General features: G+C 37.9%; 1 protein-coding gene across 5 annotated transcripts in view; it reads right to left on the reverse strand.

The window, feature by feature from the left end:
- LOC122563200 (bromodomain and PHD finger-containing protein 3-like) overlaps positions 1-24,309 on the reverse strand; it is an 88,495-nt gene that overhangs the window by 60,478 nt on the left and 3,708 nt on the right. For 4 of the 5 annotated variants that reach the window (XR_006315528.1, XM_043716750.1, XM_043716753.1 and 1 more), the window contains one exon: positions 18,518-19,913. Coding sequence is in view for 4 of the 5 variants with exons in the window: in XM_043716750.1 (XP_043572685.1) it covers positions 18,518-19,902 (1,385 nt within the window). In the remaining variant the exon portion in view is untranslated. Of the gene's footprint in view, positions 1-18,517; positions 19,914-21,245; positions 21,351-24,309 lie in introns of all 5 variants that reach the window. The other variant, XM_043716751.1, reaches the window with a different exon arrangement.

Below are 24,309 nucleotides of genomic sequence, written 5' to 3' on the forward strand. Positions count from 1 at the left end.
AGAGGACATCGCAAACATGGGAAGATTCAAAAGTGGAAGGGAACAAGCGGTAGAGTTGAGCCTTGAAAATCATAGGATATGGTACTACTAAGTGGATATTGCTCCATTAATATTCTGTGAAGAAAGGAGGTTCTGAACAAAACACACAAGAACAGGGAAGGAAATATATGAAAAGGAACCAATGTTCATAATCATGTTAGTGGGTCAGGGAGAGAGGACGAGCATTCAGGAAAGTCAGAAAAGTGGCAAGATTTAGTAAGTCAGGTATTTGAAAAATAATGATGGCAGGAAGCAGAGCACTGTAGTAGGAAAAGACATAGTAAAAGCTGGAGAAACCCAGGAGGTCTGGCAGCATTTGTGGATAGAGAAACAGAGTTAACGCTGAGTCCAATATGATGCTCATATCGTACATTAGCCAGTGGAGAGAAAATAGTGAATGTGAACACAGCACATTGGCCAACTGAGGCAGGATTATATAAGACTAATACAACTGGATTACAACATGTTCTGGATCTGGGCTGTGGGAACATTGTTCCCAGTGCATTCTCTATAGTAGATTTGCTTCCAGGGTTGTTGCCTATTTTAAGGCATTTTTGCAAAGCTATGCACTCTCAGGAATTTAGAGCAGCCAATTTGTATGAAGCCCACGTGAGGTCTTTTGGCTGCTGTATTCACCCAACACTATTCCACTGTTTATTGTTGGATAATTTACCTAAACTGTTTGCTTACATAATAGTGCAACTTCAAAAATAATCTTTAGGTTCTAAAATGCCTGGGAGGTCTAAAGATGCACGTAAGAGCAAATAGATGTTTTTGAACTTTCATATCAGAGTCATAGCAGTAACAAACTGTAGAGTTAGTTAGCAACAGTCAAAAGCAGAAACAGCTGAAGGGATTGCGATAGTGATTTATCAGATGGGGAAAAGCAACCAATTTCTTTGATGGAACAAAAATCGGAAAGAAGAATAAAAAGAGAAACTTGGTCCTCCATCCACTCAGCTTACATGGCCACCATATTAGGGCTTATGTAGTCCAGTTGTAGTGTCCCTATCTCTGGACCACAAGTCCTGGGTCCTAATCTCACTTGCTCTGGAATTGTGCAATAACATGTCTGAATAGATTGATTTGAAAATATTGGCCACCCACGCTAATGTCACCTCAAATTGATCCAATTTACCAACTCAACATTCTTGAGGGGAGTAATCCCTATAAAAAACAGCACAGCGAAGATACATAAAAGTATGGCTCCAGTGGTACACACTTTTGTGTCAGCAGGAGTCAACCTAATCAGAATGGATCAGTATTATCAGCACCATCATGGCTGTATCTTGGATATCCAATAGCCCCATGCTGCTGGAAACAGTTGAATGAGGAGAGGATCAGGAATCCTCATTTTGTGCACTTTTTGGTTTCTGTTCAACCACCATATTATAAGTGTTTAAAACTGTTCATCAACAGGGTCAATCAAGGGTGACTTTTCTGGTATCAACTGAAAACAGCTTTTGGTCACGACAAACTTTGTGAAAATAAAGGGCCTGGCAAATGACTGGCCAGTACAGAGTAGGTCAGAGTTGTACCTCCCACATAAGGAGCTTCCATCCTCTGACATGAGTAATAATCTAAGGGAGGAGGCAGACATTCTACCCTACACAACATAAACTGGCTTTGGAATCCTGGGCTAAGAACTCACTACCAAATCTGACTTGTTCCACAAGAATCCACTTTTTGCATTCATCTTAAAGAAAGTCTTTTTGTAAAAAAACTGGCATGCTCTCATCCACTATTGTCATTTTTCTTTGATACTTATAGCTGCATTTACATAAAACTGTAACTATATTAGGAGTCAATCCTCGTTCAGCTGCAGTTTTCTCAAGAGGCATAGAATTACCAGGTGTGGGAGGCCAAAAGGCAAATATCTCAGAATGGAAGGAGGACATCATGGCAGGTCACAGTGATCCAAAGCTGGTTTGGAATTGACTGCCATAAGGAGTGTACTAATGGGGTTGACTGTCAAAACTTTAGCAGCAATAGTGAATGAATTAAAATAGGAAAGGAGCCTCCAGAAATGACATTTGCAGTAAAGCTTCTACAGAAATCTTTGAAGGTGGAAGATACCATTGACAAAGTATATGGATTCTGCACTTTAAAGAAACAGGTTTAAAAATACAAACCCAGAAAGTTTTGCCAAACCCACATGCAAATTTAGTTTGGGCACAGTTGGAACATGGAGGGCAAAGTTGGAAAGACAAAGACTTGGAAAACTACAGCAGGTTTAGGAAAAAGAGATTAAATTACATAAATTAGCCAGAGAAGGTGCGGTTGCTCTCATTAGAGAAGAAGAGTAGGGCGAGAAGAAATTTAATAGCAGTTTCAAAATCATGAAAGGGTTTTGATAAACTGAATGAACAGATATTGTTTGCAATATCTGACAGGTTGATAAGCAGACGGTGCAGACAGATTGGTAAAGGAAACGGGGGAAACATGATCTTTTTGAAATAAAGACACATTTCGGATTTAGAATATCATTTCTTCAAAAAAGCAGTTGGATAAATGTTTGGGAGAAGAAAACATTGTAAGAATATGGAGAAAGAACATGGAGTGAGACTACCTAGAATGCTCTTTGAAAGAGGCAAAGCAGACTCAGTCAAAATATTCCTACATTATACCATTCTGAGCCCAACTTAATTTAGCCAAAAATCCCAAATTCAGCCTCAGTGCCCCAACACAGGAACATGCTTCTCAAAGAAAACATTTTGCCAAGGTTCAGAACAAGAGACAAGAATGAGCATATTTTATGTTTCATATATTAGCAATGTTCAACATCAACCAGACAAAGGAAAAACATTTTGAAATCAGTTTATTTACAACAGCATGTGTATATCTCCCCCACCCCCTAATCAATATCAACTAGTCCCCAATGATATAAATGCTGAACTTGATTTGTAGAATGAAGGTGAGGCTTCAGTTAAGAAATAAAAACAAAGATACTGCAAGAGATCAGATTATCATATCTATCTCCCTCTATGATAGACAAAAGGATTTGCTATCCTGAAAGGTTACCTAAAAAGCTGGGTGTGGTTAAAAAAAGAGAAGCATATCCTTCATGGAGTCTGGGCACAAATTATTGCAGGCTTTTCTGAAACATTACCAAAAACAAGAGAATCTGTTTAAGATTTATTATCTGAACTGGAAGGAAATATCACTTTTTAAAACTCTCAAAATAAAATACTACAAAAATTAGGGCTGAACTATATTATCGAGATAACTTTCCTGGTGAAACATGTGTCCTAATACATACACGATGGCCCACTCATTTCATGTTGCAGAAGTATAGATTTGCTCAATGCCTGCATATATACAAAAATATAGTCTATTATCCAAATGCGTAGTCTTTGAAGAATAATTTCTGCTACAGCAAAGCACTGGAAAAGATCACACTAACTCCACTACATTGAATTCTGTTCATGCCCAGTTAATGTGGTATCGACAGAGAGGATGGCCAAATTCCCACTTTGGATTCTTTTGGTCTCTCTTGGACAGTCCAATATCTGCTGAGTAACATCAGCCTTGCATTGTGCTGGGTGTGCTCTTTCTTTGACTGTGATCCATGGATAACCCCAAAATGCAGCTTCCAGGTGCCCCAACTCAATGCCCTGTCTTTTAGCCAACAGCCCCACATTGATCTCCAGTCTCAGCTAATCCTTGCAGTCACATGACTGTTCGTGGCTGTGGACTGACCTGTTTAGGGAGAAAAGCAGAGGGACATAGCAGATTTTTAAACAGTATTCTACCACTCCACTTGGATACCTTTGAGACCTAATTAAATGTTAAATGATGTCTAACTAATTTATTAGGAGTTCTTTGAAGTAGTAACTTGTGCTATGAATAAATACTGCATGTATTAGATTTTCAGGACGCATTCAATAAGGTACCACATTCAAAAGGTTAATATGGCAAGAGAAACTCAATATTAGCATGGATAGAAGATAGGCTAACAGGAAGCAGAGAATAGGAAAAAAAAAATGGGTCTTTTTCAGGTTGACTGAATATCACAAGTGGTGTGGCACAGGAGATTGGTGTTGGAGCCTCAACTCTTTACAACTTATGTAAGTGACTTAGATGAAGAAATCAAAGGTATGGTAACTATGGTCCTGTTGACATAAAGATAGGTAGAAAAGTGAATTGTGAAGATGATATAAGAAGCCTTCAAAGAGATACAAAAAGGTTAAGTAAATGGCCATGGAGCACCATGTGGGAAAGTGTGAAATTATCTATTTTGACAGAAATTTGAAAATTGCATATTATCTAAATGGTGAGAGTTTACAGAACTGAGAGATGCAGACAGATCCAGGTGGTCGAATGCATCAATCACAGAAGTTTAGCATGTAGGTACAGCAAGTGTGCAAGAAAATTAATGGAATGTTACAGTACATTGCAAGAAGAATTGAATACAGAAGGGACAATATGCCTCAGTTATATAGGACATACATCAGATGACATCTAGAGTACTGTGAACGGTTCTGGTCACAATACCTACGGAAGAATGTTAATGTATCAAAACAGTTCAAAGTAGGTTTACCAAGCTAATACCAGGTATGAGTTGATTGCCTTAAAAAGGAAAGCTAGACAGGCTAGGCTTGCATGTGCTGGAGTTTATAAGAGTATAGAATTTAGAAGAGGCGACTTACTTGAAGCAAGATTTTGAGGTGTCTTGATCCTGGAAAATGAAAAGGATGTTTTGTTTTGTGGAAAAATCTCGAACTAGGAATCAGTTTAAAAATATAGGGTCACCCATTTAAGACAGATATGAGGAGATTTTTCTTTAGTGTTGCAAGACCCTTCTTCAAAAGGTAGTTGATGCAGAATCTTTCAATGTTTTTAAGTCAAGGTAGTTAGATTCTTGAATACCAAAGGGATAAGAGATTACCAGAGATATGCAAAATAGAGTTGGTTAAAAGCAGATCAGCCATGATCATATTGAATGGTAGGGCAGGCGATAAAGGGTTGAGCAGCCTACTCTTACTTGTATATTCATATTACAAAAATGGTTATATTAAGATTGGGCAAGGTTTGTGAAGGTTTGTAGCTCAGGTTGAGGTTTAGGGTGTAGGTTTGATATCCAGATGTTTCATTACCTGGCTAGGTAACATCAGTGGCGACCTCCTTCACTTGGAGGTCACCACTGATGATGTTACCTAGCCAGGTAATGAAACGTCTGGATATCAAACCTACAGCTCAGTGAGCAAACCTACATCCTAAGATTGGGCCATTCAATCACCACATCTGGAAATGGTTCCCACATTTGTTAAATTCTTGCACCTCCCCCTAGGACAATACTACTTATTTAAGATTTGTTCAGCCTTCCATTCAACAATTAGCTCAGAAATATCTCAAGGTTGTGCACTGTTACACTGCAATGTTGTAGGCACAACTCCTGTTCTTGATGTTGTTTAGACACTTCTATTAGTTGCCACTAGATATCATAATCCCATTTCTAAAGTCATCAGATGAGCCTGTACATATTCCAGGAGACTTCCACAAGATGCAATATTTGTAAGTATAGTTTCTGTCCTTGATACCTCTGATCATGCCTGAGCATTGAACTCTTCTTTGCAGGAGTTTTAGCACATGATTAGCTGGCAAGTTGTCTAATTGTCAGTAGTTTAAAGGTCTTGTATCTATAACAGATCATATTTGGGGCGAGAATGTTTCTACTTCCAGTTACTGGTACTGTTTTTAACCAATCCAACTGCTTCATGGCATCAAGTCACTTCACTTCTCTGGATTGTATCCATTTAATTTGCAGCAGTAGCTGGAATACTGGTTTCCTAGTCTATTTTTGTGCTTGTTTGAAACCACAAAATCAACCTTTATTATTTCTTTCTTCAGTCTTTCTCACATTGCTCACTGCAAAAAGCTTGAAATATAAACCATCCTGCCACGACCAGGAAGGAAAAAAGATGTGCTGGGCCATCTTAAAACTGTACCTTTCTTTATGGGAAAGTGTCAGGAAAAGCAAAAGATTGAAAAACATTTCTGAAATGCCACAGAAACATTGTTTCAAAGGAAATAACATGGCACAGTGTGTTAAAGTTTTAGAGTCTGATTACTGTAACAATAATGTAACAGAAAAGTTCTGAAAAATCCAAGTAATACAACAAGCTTTACCAATCATTGAAAAATAATTGCTGAACACTTCAAAGGTGAGTTCTCTCAACGTCCTAGCCAATACTTGGTCTTCAGTTCTTGGGCGAAACTTGGTGTGAACTGAATATATTTCATGAGTAACATTCATTAAAGGCCCTCAGTATTCCCAAGGAAGTGAAGGGACCTTTGCAAGTACAAGTTTATTTTTTGTTGCTAATTAATTGGCCGAGAATCTAAAAATTACAACAACTCAGATCACAGAAATCTGTGTAAGCAAGCCATGGCAAATCACCTGCTATACTGCTAACAGTAAGTGACAGAAAATTGGTCTTATATAGTAGAACAAAACAGTACAGATGTAGAGTCACTATACAATTTTACCATTCAACATCACCTGCTCTGGTTGAAAAAATTGTAGCAGAGAGGCGACTGTAGAGTCACAGCTGTACAGCATGGAAACAGATTCCTTGATCCAACTCGTCCATGCCAATCAGATATCCTAAATAAAACCAGCCCCAATTTCCAGAGTTTGGCCAATATTTCTCTAAACCCTTCCTATTCGTATACCCATCTAGATGCCTTTTAAAATGTTGCAACTGTATCAGCCTCCACTATTTCCTCTGGATGCTCATTTCATACACGCACTACCCTCTGTGTGGAAAAGGTTGCTCCTAAGGTCCTTTTAAATCTTTCCACTCTTACCTTAAACCTATGCCCTCTAGTTTTGGACTCCCTCACACCAGGGAAAAGACCTGGTCTATTCACCCTATCCACACCCCTCATTTTATAAACCTCGATAAAGGTCAAGTCTCAGCCTCCAACGTTTTAGGGAAAATAGCCCCAGCCTATTCAGCCTCTCCCTATAGCTCAAACCCTCCAAACCGTTGCGTCCAGGGATGTGTGGGCTAGGTCCGTTAACCATGGTCAATGTGGGCTAGGGCTGGCTTGCTGTAGACTCAGTGGACCAAATGGCCCCTGTTCACAATGCAGGGATTCTAGGACTGTTTGATAGCCTCAACAGCAACTATAGTTCTTTCATTTACTATTCAAAATGAATATCTTTATTCAGAACCAAAATAAATTACTGCAGTTGCTGGAAATCTGAAATTAGGAAAAACTCAGTTGGCCTGGCAGCATCAGTGAAAACAGAAACAGAGTTAACATCTAAATCTTAATATAATTGTTCTTCAAAACTCAAAGATGAAAAAGTGACAAAATATACATTGTAAAAAAAGATGGGGGAGAAGCAACAAACAGATGTAAAAGATCAGAGGAAGGTTGGAGGGCAAAGGAGAATAGATATCACAGAGGCCATAGGACGATAAGGCAACTGGAGTGCTAATGGTTGTGACGGGGAATGGGGAGGGGTGAGCTTCAGAATATTTACTAAAAATAGATGTTAACAGCAGAATCTAGATTGGCTCTGCTGGAAGCAAAAACCAAGAAAAAGAAAATCACAACCTATGGAAGGCAGAATACAGCTCATTTTCCACTTAGGCACTAAGGCTTCTGGACTCAGTTTTAATAACATCAGACCAACAACTCAGTCCTCCATTTTGTCCTTTTTCCAGAGCCTGGTTTTCCAAATCAGAGTGGGATTTATTCTGCCATTAACACCTACTACAAGCACCTCTTGTGGATTTCTCTACAGCTAGTACCACTCCACTTCTCTTTAGGCCTGTGATACCTATAAATCACCGATCTTGTTCATTCTCCAAGTTTCTGATTACACTTGTACCACCCCAGCATTTTTCTACAGTGTAAACTCACTTTTCCACCTTGCTCTTCAGTTGTGAAAAGGTGTTCACATTGGATTCAAAACAAATATTTTTTCCAATGCTACCAGATTTGCTGAATTTCTCCAGAATTGTTCATTTTATTCAAAATGCATTCCTTCAAAACCAAATGTTTGAATGAAATTTCAGATGATTCACACCTCTAGATGATCAGTTTGTGTTATTGGATTTACATGATCATCAAGCCCTGAAATCCTTTGTTATTTTGATCCCAAATATTACTTAAAATTGTCTGAGAAAACATCAAATTATTTCAGAGATGTGTTAAACCATCAAGTTTCAATGCCCAGTTCTTAGATTCTTATCCAAGAGTTCTCCCTGCTTCCAAATCCCATGACATAATTAAATCACAAATATAGTCAAATATTTCCCAAACAGAAGGGGGCACATTATCTTCAACAATGAACTTATCATCCTGCCTTTCCAATGCTTCCAACTCTAAATGAGTCTTCTCTAGTGACACCTGAACTTTCTCTAAAACTTCTAGAATCCCCCTTCATAATGCACCTAGGCGATTGGCTGCTTCTACTACTATGCAGGAATACCTATTAATAATGCTCAACAAAACAATTCACCGTGGACAATGACACTTCAATAAATATATGTAAATTCTCTCCCCAGTATTACAATATTCTGTAAAGGCTGAATCAATAAGTAAGGATTTGCACGTTATTAATTTTCCAGTCACACATTATGACTCCACATGATTGCAAACAGTTCTCATTCAGTACCAAAGTGAGTGTGACCTCCAAATAAAACACTTCAGCATACGATTTAGGGCCAGAAGTAAGCCATTCGACTGAGTCTCCTCCGCCATTTGACAAGATCATGGATGACCTGACTGTGGCCTCAACTCCACTTTCTGACATACCCTCAAAACCCTTTGACTCCTTTGTTAATCAAAAGAATCCACCTACCTGCCTTAAAAATATTCAACAACCCTGCCTCCACAGCTCTCTAGGGAAAAGAGGTCCAGAGACTCAGCTGTTGGAGGGGAATAAAAGTCTCATCTCCCTCCTAATTTAAGAATCAAGGGTTTCTCAGTTATGTCCCCTGAATCTAGTCTTTCACACAGAAAACATTTTCTCAATATCTACTCTATCAAGTCTTCTCAGGATCTTGTAAACTTAAGTAAATAGATGCCTAAACTTTGCTCATAAGACAAACCCCTCACTTCAGGAATCATTTGAGGGTGAACCTTCAATGCTCCATTGAAAGTAGCATTTTTTAAAAAAAAATACATACCTGGAGACCAATACTGGACAGTACTCATCGATGTCCTATACAACAGCAGCAAAACATCCTTATCTGTACATTCCAATTTCTTGCAGTGTATAACATTCCATTTGCCTTCTTACATCTCTTGCTGTACCTACATACTAACTTAGGGACTCTGTACCTTAAGAGTTCTGCAATCACTCTCCATTCAGAAATTATCCTGTTTTTCTATTGTTCAAGCCAAAGCAGACAAGTTCACATTTTCTGTCATTGCATTCTACCTACCAAATTGTTGCCTATGTACTTAATCTATCTATATATCTTTGCAGACTCCTTATATCCTCTTTAAATCATAGACAGGTTTACTGGCCTGCAGGTTTCAGCATTCTACCTCCCTCCTTTCTGGAGGAGGATGGTTAGATTCATTGATTCCCATTTAAATTGAGCTTATCTAGAATCTACAGAATTTAGGAAAACTAACATCTTCTAGCTCAAACATTTGGCTCCTTCATTCAAATTATTGATATAAATTCCAAATAGTTAAGGCCTCAGTTCTGTGACGCTCCACTCATTACACCTTGCTAATCTGAAAATGTCCCATTTATGCCTACTATTTCATGTTAGCTAATTGTTCCCCTATTCATGCTAATATGTTACCTTCCCACAATAGGCTTTTATTTTGTGTGGCAATCTTTACTGCAGCATCTTGCCAAATGTCCCTTGGAAATTCAAGTACACCGCTTACATAGGTTCCCTTTTAACTATATTATTAGTTTCTTTCTCAAAGGAATTCAAAGTAGTTAGTCAAATGCAATTCCCCTTTCAAAAACCTTGCTGATTCTGTCTGATAGAAATATCAATACAATGACCTTCTTAATACTATAGATTTCAGCAAGCTTACTGGCCTATAGTTTCCAGCCTTCAATCTCTCTTTATTCTTAAATATAGTAGTTTTATTCAGCATTCCCCATCTAAAAATGAATTACCCAGAATCTGTAGAATTCTGGAAAATTAAAATCAATACATCTATCTCAGCCATTTACTAAGATTCTACGGTGAAGTCCAAACAGGACCTGAAGACCTGTCAGCTTTTAGTTCTGGTGTTTTTCTCAGAACATTTTCCTTGGTGATAACTATTTTTAAATTGTTCCTTTTCACCTCAATTTAGTTATTCCTGGGACATTATCGGAATTCTCTACAGGCAAGACATATACAAAATATCTATTTAATTCAGCAATTTCCTTACTTTCTATTATTATAGCTCATTGCAACTCACCAGACGAGTATTCAATTCACTTACGCTGTGAAAACAGTAAGAGTTTCCACATTTCTTGCTAGTTTTCAACTGCACTATATCGGTTACCTTTTAAATAATTCTTTGTTGCTTTTTACACTATTAAATCTTCTGACCTTGCATGAATCTTCAAGGTACTGTACGTTTTCTTTTAAATTGGTACCAGTTTGAACCTTAGTTAGTCATGATCGGTACACAATTCCCTGCAGTCTTTCGGAATGTAATACTCTGTATGGCTAAATGTTATGAAGTATCTCTTTAAATGTCTGTCACCTGCATCTCTACCTATCTCTTCGTCTAACTTCCCAGTTCACTTCAGGATCTCATAACAAAACCAGTCTTAAACCCACTCTCCTCCCCCACAAACTGAATGCAAAATTAAATTATATTAAAATAGCTGCTACCTTGGGGCACCTCCACATGGTCATTGCACATTACTGTATATAGAATGGACTGCCCACTGGTTCAATCTGGAACTTGCTACTCTAAGGAACACTTAAAAAAAAAAAATCAATGAGCTCACCTTCCAGGCTACCTTTGCTAAATCGGATGGAGTGTATAGTTAGAGGTCTTTAATTGATGCCCATAATGGACTTAAACTTTATTTCTTTCAACTAATTCCATTTTATCCTGGCTTGATGCCCTTCTGACAGGTCCCAAATATTCAGTTCCCAAACCTTAGCCATTGCTGAGATATGGCTACAAAATGTCAATCAGACCACACATATTTGAACATAGCATTCATCACAAAATGGATCAGGTTAGGTGCAATAAAATTATTAAAATCACAAGTAGATTCCTCAAAAATGGATCACAATAACCTTGCAATAACTTTACATTAGAAATATTGCTAACATTATCTACTTGTAAAAGAGTCTCACAAAAATATGAAAATTAAGAGTTTAGCGTTGAATTGTTCATCAATTAGGCTTATTTCAACAAAATCCTAGAAATAAAATGCCACAACCTGGATACAAAAATAAAGAACTCTGTTCATCAGAAACTTAGTGAGTAACGAATATCAAAACTCACTGCAAAAGCCTCAAGACATCCTGGTTATTAGCACAATTGGAAAGAAATTGCTCCAATTGAGATAAAACATGCTGGGGTCTGCAAATGTATCTGCAGAGACTTCATATAACTCAATACCTTGATCCAAACATCCGAGATGATTCCTAACAAATACTTAGTCAGAACTTCAAGTCCAAAATATCGGATCTGTAATGAATGCTACCCGGAAAATAAATTACAACTGTGTAACAATAACAGTTCTAATTCGCTGACCTACACTCCCTTAGGAGGACAACTCATCACTGCGGGCATAGGATCACCTTTTAATTTTACAATTCTAAAACAGTTCAAACATGCTATTAGCTTGTAAAAACTGAGTTGAAGTCCCAATCAAAATAAGGGGCTTAATTCGACAAATTCCAAGTAAACTCATGATCTCAAATGATTTCTTCAGCATTCACTGAATGCTGTGAAGGGTTGTTGTGATGCAGTGGTAGTGTCACTACCTGTGAACCAGGAAGCTCAGGTCTAAGTCCCACCTGCTCCAACGGTAATAACATTTCTGAACAGGTTCATTAGAAACTATAGTGAATGCCTTAAATTCCAAGAAAACTGAATAGTGTGTGAAGACAGATATACTGATCCTTAACTCTGGCTGACTTAAAGACATAGCTAAGTGTTGGTGGAAATGAATTAGACTACAGGTGGAATCTTTCCAGCCCTTGAACAACATTAGCACTGGTGAGTCAGTTGGGAGAATAAGGTGAGATCAGCAGAAATGACACTCTCAATGTCAAGAGGAAGAGGTCTGATTCTGCAACCATGTTTTGAACGGTGAGGCACAATTCGCACTGGTGAGCAGTGAGGGGCATATTTGCATACATTTGCATTCCATTATTACCCCCTCACCTTTAATTTTTCCCCATTCTCCTAAATGCCAGATGGAAACCAGACAATCCCTGAAATAACAGTCAAGAGTAGGTAGCCAGCAGCTCACTTGCTCCTCTGGGTCTCCATCTTGAGACAGCAGTCCTCAAGATTTCAGGGCATATTTCATGGACAGTGACTACTACACGCCCCTCTCATCCAGAGATATTGACATTAGAGACATACCAACCACTCCACACCTCAGCCCTACTTGCAACACTTCATTTCAATGTCCAGAAGTGCTATCATCCTTATGCTGGTGCCAGGACAGTGTGTGTAGGAACACTGTCGTACATCAGGTTTCCTTGCTTGCTTTCTTAGCACTCATTACCTTTGCACCTACTTGGATGGTCACACCATCCCTCCTTGGCTTGCCTTTATGCACAGTGCCCCCTCAGCCAGAGCAGAAAGGATCACATTACTTGCGTACCTAAACCAATACATTTACAAAAGTGCACTGTACAATGTGTACAATGAAATATAAGCTATGCCACCTATGTGCCCTGAGAAGCATTTGTTTTTGGCTACCCTCCTACAATATGCAGTGAAGGGGACCTCCTGGCTGGCAGCGCTTGACCACGTGTACAGTTGGGCTTTAAAAGGGGTAAGGAATCTGGTAACATGAACACTTCTGCCTCTGATGAAAGAAAATATGACAAGCAGAATGCCATAAAAGCAGGGTTCAGATGTAAAGAGGCAAGCCCCAGAAAATAGGGCAAGAAATCTCACTAGGGCTAACAAAGAGAAACCTTTCACGAATTGATTAGATGATTTCTGATAAAATTCAGTCCAATGGTAGTGATCCTATATTGTTATGGTGCAGGAGAAAGACACTCAATGTAATGCAACTACCTTCACTGTCATAACAGTATCTGCATGTGCACTCATCACATTGAATAGCTTAGGGCATTTACATATAGTGAAGGAGACTGATAAATGTTTGTATAATTGGGTTTTAAATACACAACTTTAATCATTTGATGTTGGCAAAACAATAAACTGTTGAAGAATAATATTCAAAGTTTGTATTTCATCAATGCATTACGGCTCATTGTTTGAAACTCGAATTGAGAAACACAGTAAATCTGTAAAACCAGAAAAGCCATATTTGACTGAAAAAACAAAAAAAAAAGTTATTAACAAAGGGTTTTTCCCTCAACGTCCACTTATACACAATAACTGCACACTCCCTTCAATTCCAAGAATAGTCACAATTACGAGAATTTTGTTCCAGCTTTAAGACAATGAAACATACCTTTACTTCATAGCATCAGCACATACATAAAGTGGACATTCCATAAGGCAAGATGTGGTGCATACATGGTAAATTATGAAGCGGAAGGCGTGCACTGTACCTTTAAGAGAGAGTGAATGCTGTTCTGAACTGAGAGTTGACAAACACCTGTCATATGATTAGATAGCAGTCTCAGTGTGTACTGGAAAACTGAAAATATGTAACATTTGGCTGTGAAATGGATACCAGAGTTGGTTGCCGTTTTGACAATTTAAATTTAACCAGTTCAAAATATGCCCTAGGATACTAAAACCCAATCGAGTTTGAATTTATTGTTTTGCCAACATCAAACCAATGAGACAATCTGATGTTGGGCATATTAAAAAAGGCTGGCATTTTGAAAATCAGAGAGCAACTGCCATCGAGAGAGAGACACCCAAGACATTGAAACACACTATCAAAAGATACTTTTTCATATGAAACATCTTTACAGTAAAAAGACAGACGACAACCCAGGGACATCCTCAGCTGAAAGGAGAAAAACAACGAAGACGACAGCTGCTGTTTGGTTTTGAAATTAAGTTGATGCAATTTTAACAAGTGTTTTATTGGAACAGTATGTTGTTATCGAGTTGGTGGCAGGTAAAAAGCAGTTAAGAGAAAGGGGGGCTTAAAGTTATGAACAGTTGTTGTTTAATGTTCACTTTTAGAGTTAAAAAAACCTGATTATTTTCTTTAAATAGTGGAATTTGGGGAGCTCTGTCACTCATTTTAACAGATTACGATGCAAGGTGAGCTTTTCTGGGTGTTTGGTTTAATTAACAGAGGGCTTCACTGTTGTGTCATAACAGTAACACACCCATTTACTACTTTAGTCAAATACAATTCCTAACAGCAAGGACTGATCGATATTTTTGTATGTTGTACAGAAGTACTATTTTTCTTTGAATATCATAAGGTTTTTCAATTGTCAGAGGACCATAAATGTAATGACAAGCCAAAAATAAAAAGAATAGATTAAATACATTTATATTATTACTGTACCTCATCTACACTGATAATACTACGGCTTTAAGAGAAGTCTTTTGACTTTTTTTAAAATGAAAACAAGGTTGAGATTAGAGGTGACGACCATTCTACTTCAAAGGCCAGAAATCAAACAGCTTCCGAGGCCTTGGGGTTTATTCCCCCCAGGTTGGAACAATAGAAACAGTCTGAATGGGTTGGGTCAAACTCCCTCAGAACTAGGATTTTTAGTTTTACAGGAACAGGTGCTGAGGTCTTGAAAGTGCAGTACATTTCTCCATTTCTCTTTCTTGAGTTTTCTCCTGATAATTTTCCTCCTAGGTTGGAGAACTGCCTGAGAGACAATCTATTTTGCTGAATTGGCCTTTTGTCAAGAGTGTGTTGATGGGATGGCATACTTTATTGAAACAGTTACTGTTTAGTGGTTAAATACTCTTATGCTGCTATGCTTTCCGTTATTCTAACCTCTTTCTTTTATTGCATTTTAACTACAGTGTATGAATAAAAGTGTGACTTCCTTCAAATCTGTTAGTTTGACCAATCAAATCGCATTAAGACAATACCTGGCACTTACCAATAAAAAAGGAAAATGTTCAGGTCTGGACCATCTTCTGGAAATAATGAGACAGGAATTTGCCTGGTCCATAACAACTTGCCACTTAGTAATTTTATACATTCATGTCTCAGTTTATATTAAAATGTACATGCCAATAAAATGCAAATATTACAATTCCAAAATACTTGAATTAAATTGACTGGCATGCCCACCAAAATTGATTGTGCTGACCAAACATTGCTTAGAGTACAAACCAGGCACAATGACAGGGAAACAGCATTTCCCATGGATCTCAAATATCAATTATGAAACGCAACAGGAATTATAATTTGAGAGAAAGCAGAGGAATACTGGAGAAACACCACCAGAAGAGAAAACAGTTATGAAAAAAGTATGACCACAAACATATGCAAAAGATCAAAAGGAAGTGTGTTTGGAACACACAAAATTTGTGAACATCCAATCATGCTGTGTAAATTCAATTTACTCTTACTATTACAACCCCAACTCACAAAGCTACATACCAGAGTAGGGAGACTCTCATTTAGAGTCAAAGTCATACAATGTTGAAACTTGTCCATACTGACCAGGTTTCCTAACCTGAAACTCGTCCTATTTGTCTGCATTTGGCCCAAATCTCTCTAAGCCTTTCCCATCCATCCATATACCTCTCCAAATGTCTTTCAAACATTTCCATTGTACCCACCTCTACCACTTTCTCTGGCAGCTTGTTCCATATATGGTCCAACTAGTGTGAATAGGTTGCATCACCCACTTGGCACTTCTGGGTAGAGATTATTACAAATACTTTTGTTTATCTTTTGCAGGGATGTCCTGGGATCCTCCATCATTGAGGATGGGGATATTTATGGAGCCTGCTCCTCCACTAAGTTGGTTAATATCCATCATTAACCATGACTGATATGGCAGGACCACAGAGTTTTCATCATTTTGCCAATTAGAGTACTGTATTTTAACTTGCAGGGCACAGGTATAATGTTTTCAAAGTACTTATATAGATAAAGACAATCCTTCCAATATTGAGGTGCAGGGAAGGGTTTATTTGATATTTTTTAGATACATAAGGAAGTATTTCAATTTTATCCCTATTTAAATAAAGGGAAATCTAGTCAAGAGAGAGAGAGAGAAATTTTGTCACAAGCAAAAAAAACCAATATGCAATGTGGAAATGATGTTTAACCAACACCATTTCAAGATTAGATTAGATTAATTACTTACAGTGTGGAAACAGGCCCTTCGGCCCAACAAGTCCACACCGCCCCGCCGAAGCGCAACCCACCCATACCCCTACATTTACCCCTTACCTAACACTACGGGCAATTTAGCATGGCCAATTCATCTGACTTGCACATCTTTGGACTGTGGGAGGAAAACGGAGCACCCGGAGGAAACCCACGCAGACACGGGGAGAAATGTGCAAACTCCACACAGTCAGTCGTCTGAGGCGGGAATTGAACCCAGGTCTCTGGCGCTGTGAGGCAGCAGTGCTAACCACTGTGCCACCGTGCCGCCCCAAAGATGTTGCAATACAGGTCATCTCATATTCTTAAAATTACTCCCATAAGTTACATTCTGCTAAGTTGCATAAGTTTGGAAGGCAAAGATCTAATTACTAAATACCTGCATAGTCTTCATAGTTCAAGTGAGCTAGTTATAAAAGATGGCATGCCCACTTCAATAAAATCAACTGATATCATGGATAGGTAAAATAATTCTATCAACTAGATGAATATATCTTGACTTTCAATGTTTTTAAGGTGGTCAGTTGATACTGGTTCTAGCTATGAGACTGTGTGTCAAAGTTTGCTTGATAATACTTCTGTGAAACACCTTGGAACATTTATAGATTTATAAAAATGCAAACTGCTTAGAAGTAGATGTTGAAGAGTGAAGTTATGTTGAAGTTAGGTAGAAGGTCAAGAGACAGTTAACATCTTTGGTTGTTATCGAAGAATATGACCCCAAGCTAGTTGAGATAGGAGTGATTAGAAAGATGTCTTTCCAGAGATAAGCAACAGTTCAAAGAGCTGAGCAGGCTGGTTTGACTATTCTGTCAATTAGCATCATCTTAAAGCAACAAGTATACAGTTTACTTTGGGTACATGGTGTTTCTTAATTTCATGTTAGCTGTAATATTAATTGGCATGACAGAATATGCTCATTGCCACAGACCAATGTCAGCTTTATGGTTAACACCTACAACCTGTTTTACGAATGGCATTACACGTACTGAATATACCAGCAGTTTATTATAGTCCCCAATGTGCGGGCGTGAATTCTAACCAGCTTATTTCTTTGGGATGATATTACAGTCAATCATGCTCAGTGTTCAACAAAAGACGTGCTCTTCAAAGCAGGTTTCAAACCAGACCCTTAAAAAGAATCACTATTCACAGACAGAAGTGTGACTCAATTGTCCAAGACACTAAAACCCGAAACAAAACACCAGACATTGCATCTTTTATTTTGGAAACTGGCATTTTCTAGATTAGTTCGGATGAAATTACATAACAAATAATTCTGTCAACAACAACTGGAAAACTGCTTTTTTTGGAAGGATTATTCAAACATTTTAGACATTTGTAGAAGCTGTATTCAAAGAAGTTTGCCATTTCTTGAATAGACAGATTTTTCTCTTGACTACATATCATTTGTTCATGAATACAAAGGCTAGTCATCATTAATTTGAGTCAGTAACCATGTAAAGCTGCGGTCCAGATTCTCTTACCATTCAGTTTATCCTATCACTGCGTCCAGGCCTGCAACGATGACCCAAACAAAATCAGGAATTTACCGTGATAGGAACTGGTGGAGTTTGGTTTCCATAACTATGCTCGTACATATATGCATAATGCCATGTTTTTAAAATGAATTGTTACTACTTCACTACTTTAAGTGATGCAAAAAAATTGACTACATAAAGCCTGAAACTAGAGTTATGAAATGTACTCTCAGCAAATGATACTTATAAAAGGGACAGTGGAAAATCAGTACAAATCAAGATTGAAGGAAAATAAACTGATGGGTGAAAAATATTAATGGTGCTTTACCAGTTACATAGGAGCATTCATGGAGAAAAACTTTTCTCCAATTGTTTATTACTCACACCTGCAAAGCCTCTCTGAAGAAAATGTTGAAGAACTGTGTGTACCTCCACGACACAAAAATATATTGCCACTCGAGAACTGAACATTGTTAGTAAACATCTTAAAAAAATAGCTAAATTCATCACTTACTTTTCCAAAGCTTTTAACGTCTTAGCAATCTCTTTTAAAAAAAAAACTCACCTGTGAGTTGGTATCTGCGGCACAGTCACGACTGGAACTGCAGCACGTCGCTCTTCAAGGAAGTTTTTAATTTTTTTAGCTTTCTGTTTAGATTTGACTTTGGTCTTTTTAGGTGAAACTTTTTTCGGACTGTCACCATCACAAACATCTTTTTCCTGCTCCTCTTCCACTTCCTCAGTCTCATTATCACCCAATTCAAGAATATTTTTCACTGACCCCGGTGGGGAGTGGATATCACAATACGCAGTTTTCCGGACACTGAAAGTTGTCCCATTTGCACTGGTTTCTCGTACTGGTTCCATCTTCATGTACAAACCAGTCCTCTGAGCACAAGTCACATGGAATGCCGTATAACAATTAGCTTTGTGACACTGAATAGATGCTCCAGCACCCTTCTGTTTGCAAATATAGCATACTAATTTCCATCGAGCAGAAGGAATATTCTCTATGCTGTCTATTGGCTCCAAGAACACAGTATTAGCAAAACAAACCTCTGGTATCCACAGAGCACAAACTACATGGGCCCATCGGCCATCATCTGTCTGTTTAAAAGCACCACCATTATTTGGACACAATGCGCAATCAACAGGCCTGGAAGGGGATTGCAGGCAGCAGCGGCAAAGCCATTGTCCTTCTGGAATATATGGCACTCCATAGCACTCCTGATGTACAGCAAGATTGCAGATATCACAAAATAAGATCACATTGCTATTCTGACACTCACCATCCATACAAATACAACAAACTGCATCTTCGTCAATTAGAGATTGGGGATCACCTTTATTCCGGCTTTCAAAATAAGATTCTTTTTCCAATTTATCCATGAGGCACTCAAATGTCTCTTGGGACACTATACCAATCACATCACTCTTACGTTTTTCATTGATCATTTCTAGCCATGCATAATCCTCCTCATCCATATCGTACTCAACTTCACCATCCAGTTCTTCCACTGATTTCTCAATATATCTGTAATATGCTGATGATAGGGGTGGGGCATCAGGAGGATTATAATCAATAATTCTAAAAGAAGGTTGAGGTAATTCAACAGGCGCCCCAGCCGCATGTTTAGAGGCTGACTCTTTCCTTTTGTCTTTGCAAATTGTTTTTTTTGAGTTTGAAGGAAAGAGAGGTTGCTCACTATTTTCTTTGTTACTATTACATTCTGTAATTTCTTGGGCAGTCAAGTCATCTTCCGTGATAATCTTTAAAGTATCAAATATGCTAATTCGGTGCAGTCTCCCATCAATGTCTACCTCAACCATTCGTTGTGCTTGAGCGTATGTTAATGTTTCTCTGCTTGGTGAGCATTTAAGACCATAGGGAGATGGAGAACGACGACCTCCGCAGCTATTTCTCATCTTCCTCTGTGGTTTTCGCATCATCTGCTGGCAATCTGTAAAGCAGTAATAACTATGTTAGAACGAGTTCATTTTGGAGGCATCTCCTTAGCAATAACATTCTTAAAAATGCATTTAACACTGTACTAAACTTCAGACTTTCTGCAGTCCTAATCTATAATGAGTTCATCATTATATGGAGAATTTCAGCCAAGTAGTTTGATTTTTATGAATTTGGAGGAAGCCTCAGAACAAGTGTGCTTTTGCTATTTCTTTCTCATGTCTGGTAGTTCTTCCATTTCCCCTAAAATTAGGATTGTAGTGGGGTAGGCAATAACACAAGGTGGCTTTTCCAACCTGACCCCTTCTTTGCCTGGAGATTTCTCAGACTTGGCACATGAACCTCTACTAGTCCTCAATGAAAGTAGAGATTTCCTTTTTGTTACAAGATTGTTACATTTCTAAAATAGAAGGACAGCAGCACAGACCTCGCATAGCTTGACAAACTAATGATTTTGACTATTGGGATAGCTTTTAGTTTAATGGGAATTATGGAACTCCTAATTGTTTTCTATTTATTGCCAACAAACGAGACAACCTCCACAGAAAAAGGTTAAAAAAAATGCATTTAGTCCCTTTGAAATTTGATGTTTGAAACAGTGCATGAGAAAATTCCCTCAATAACTTGAATCATTTGACTCAACAGCAAAACATTGCTTGTATTAGAAATGTAATACAAGTAAAAAAAAGATGGAAACACTCAATAGTCCAAGCATAATTTATAGTCAATGGCCTTCCTAATGACCAGCATTTTGCTTTATTTGTAAATTAAGTATCCAATGTGCAAGTCTATCACTTAAATAAGATGTTCAAAGCTACAAAGCTATCCAAAATCTCCAAGCCCTGCTTATCTGTCCCAAAAATGTGTTCGACTTGCACTTGTATTATTTGCTGATGTGACCTATTTAGATACTGTGGATCTAAAATTTTAGAGAGTGTAATTCTGAATCAGTCCTCTACTGTTAAGTCCTAAATCAAAACACCAAGATCTAAAAGTACGACTAACTTAAAATATAAATTAATAAGAACATGTATTTAGAACCTCATTTCTGATCCCCTTCAACATGTGGATCTATACCATTTATATAAAACAAAAACATTCGGCCACCATGGTGTGGATAAGTTAAGGCCTGTGGAGGTCGCTTAGTCATAATCAACGACTTCAAGTGTTCCAAAAAAGTCGCTGAATATAGATAAAGATAATAAATATCTTAGAATCTTGAACATGCACCAACTAAATATCATGCGCACTTGCATAATCTAAGAAGCAGATGCCATCCCATCAATATTCCTTTCCTTTGCAATGTACAAAATTAATCAGGTTTTACCTTTTGATGCAATCCTTACTAATCAGGCTTTCAAATTTGCTTCAATTATGACCTTTGGAGTGTGGTTCAAAATTTAGCTTTCAACAAGTTTCTTTCCTGTTACCTCTGGAAGAATGAAAAAATTAAGAGTTTTGATTTTTTTTAAAAATAAGCACAATAAAGGGAGTGTAGAAATGTTTGCAGCACAAACTTGAAGGATTTAGAAATTATGCTTCCAGGAAATTATAGAGTGGTTCAAGCTAATTTTGTTAATATTAGGTAGTTTTTTGGAATGATATTCATGTTAGGTTCGGCATGCACTCAAGTTAGGCCTGCCAGGAACAGGCAATAATAAAAATCCTCTGTACAGAAGCCAGCAGAGCTATGTCTTTTAGACATGTGCTTTGATAAATTATTTCTGGTTACTATACAACTGTTGAGCCACAATTCTAACTGCTATTAAAGTTATTAAGATTGGCAGTTCCAAATGACAGCAAAGGTTTTTTTTTAAAATCGTTTGTTATATTTCTGCGTACAACTTTAACCTACATTCTTTATTACGCTCCAAAATCAAATATCTTTAAAACTGAACTTCTTGCCAACTTTGTTTTTTGTAGGGATTGGTTGTTGCAATGATACTCACACCCCTTTTGTGCCTTGCCTGAAAAACTTTTACTTGTGCGCAAGGCTCAGAATCAACGGACTTCAACCAACAAAATTCAACAATTGCACCAGATCTTATCTTCATTTATCACTCAAGTTTTTGCTATATCACAAACCAGAAATAGAATTCTGACCAATTATTACCTGATTAACTCAGGAGATTGAGGCCAACTGTAATGGGCAACGTTATCAAAACACTGCACACAAGTCAAGACTGAACCTCAGACTTGCTCATCTATATAACTTGGTTGCTCATTTTGATAAACTCACTAAACATCAGGGAGCTCCCAGAACACACAGCTGACAGAATAGTTATTTTAAACAAACATACTGGAGCGAAGACTAAAATCAAGGGTTTCACATGTGTGTCATTGTGGGCATTTTACAAACACACAAGTTCTCATTATTACTCAAAACAAAAATTTATTCACAACATACTGACATAACAAAACAACTCCAACCCAGACACAAGGATGATCATAGTCATTGTCTGCCTTCTTCAGGCAAGAACATTACATAGTACAATGCACAGGTTGAAATGAAACAAAGTAGAAATGCAAAGAGAAATACAAAAGCCACAGGTTGCAAGTGAATGTCATGAGATTCACAAGACAAGCAAGCCAGTGCAATTGAGGTGTTAAGGTCTCAGTAGAGACCAGTGAACATTAAAAATATTCAAGCTGTCAATTATTAACTGAGAACACCACACGTTTTCAAGTTTTAAACCAAAATCTGTACAGGCAAAAGGAAAAATACAATCACCATTACCAACACTATAATCTCATAGGAACTTTATTTTAAATCCAAAATTTCAACAGTATGCTTTTGGTTTGTATTTTTTTTAAACTATCATTACCTTTTAATATCAGCTTCTTGAACATGCCCATTTAAATCTCTAAGAAACAGACCAACACGTCTCAGCTCCCATTTATTCCTCCTTTAACCAGTTAGCTTTTTCAGGGTTCTTCCACTATCATCCAGCTAGATAAATTGTCTGGTCCTTCTATAATCGAGAGTGTGGTACTGGAAAAGCACAGCAGGTCAGGCAGAATCCAATGAGCAGGAAAATCAACGTTTAGAGCAAAAGCCCAAAACGACAATTTTCCTGCTCCTCAGGTGGTGCTTGACCTGCTGTGCTTTTCCAGCACCACACTCTCGACTCTAATCTCCAGCCTCTGCAGTCCTCACTTTCACCTGGTCTTTCTACAATACTTTAAATTTGGATTTCTTCACCTAAAGCATTGTCGTTACTCCCAACTTTACAGAACTTCCCTGATAGTCAAGGTTTTCTGTTCTTTGATTTGGCTGCTAGGCAAAAGTTTCCACTATCTCAAAGTCATTCTTGGGCTGTCTGCCTTATAAAAACTATGTAAACAATAGAGATTAACAAAAACTAAAAAAAACTTCCTAAATCTTAAAGGCCATTTCCTTGGCAATGTGACACAAGTCGTCCATTAGTACGCAAGAATATAAATCCAAAAATTATAATTGATTCTTTAAAATTATTTCAGTTTACCAAGTAGCTTCAAACCTTTAACAAACAGAAACTGGATAAACTCAGCAGCTGTGGGAGACAGAAGAGTTAACATTTGAGACCACTGACTAGTCATCAGAACTGACAGCACCTAGAAAAGAAGTGATCCTAATGGTGAAGAGGGGAGGGTTAAAAGGAAGAGACACAAAGAGAAATGAGCAGATAGATGGAGATGGGAGCCCAGAGAGTGACAGACAGAGAATGGGATTATTGACAGTAAACCAGGACAGAAAAGAAGCTAAGTGTTAACGAGGGCTGACAGTAGGACAGAATGGGTAGGCTGTGCTGAAAACAAACCACAAAAGAACCAAGCTGTGGGAAAAAAAGATGTAATTAAGCTTTAAAATGTTCTTTGATATGGGAAACTACATAAAAAATGAAAATCCCCCCCACCTTATCTGCAAAAAGAAGTTTGAATTTGCCTGCAGATGGCCTGTTTCCTCAACAGACAGAAAGACCACTACATTCCTAGGCATGAAAACTTCTCACCACCATCCCAAAAAACTCAACAGGACTTTTCCTTTGGAGATTGTAACTTCCAGCATCTGCAGTCTTTACTGTCAGTGAAATGTGTAATTGGAAAAGCACAGCAGGTCAGACAGCATCAGAGGTGCAGGAAAGTCGACATTTTGAGCCAGTCCTGAAGGGTCCTGACCTGAAGTGTTGATTTTCCTGCTCCTCTGTTGCTGTCTGGCCTTCTTTGCCAGGACTTCTCCGATTTTCAGACCTAGACCTGCCTAATAAATGATACAGACCTAGCTTTCATGTATCTGTTTTACATTTAATAATCACCAGTTGTTAAACTTAAAATAATGCCTAACATTCATCTGTAACAAAGGTATTTCCATTTACTGCAAAGCACAAAACTCTCCAACAAGTAGAATACTG

Source organism: Chiloscyllium plagiosum, chromosome 26, assembly GCF_004010195.1.
Source record: "Chiloscyllium plagiosum isolate BGI_BamShark_2017 chromosome 26, ASM401019v2, whole genome shotgun sequence".
NCBI lineage: Eukaryota > Metazoa > Chordata > Chondrichthyes > Orectolobiformes > Hemiscylliidae > Chiloscyllium > Chiloscyllium plagiosum.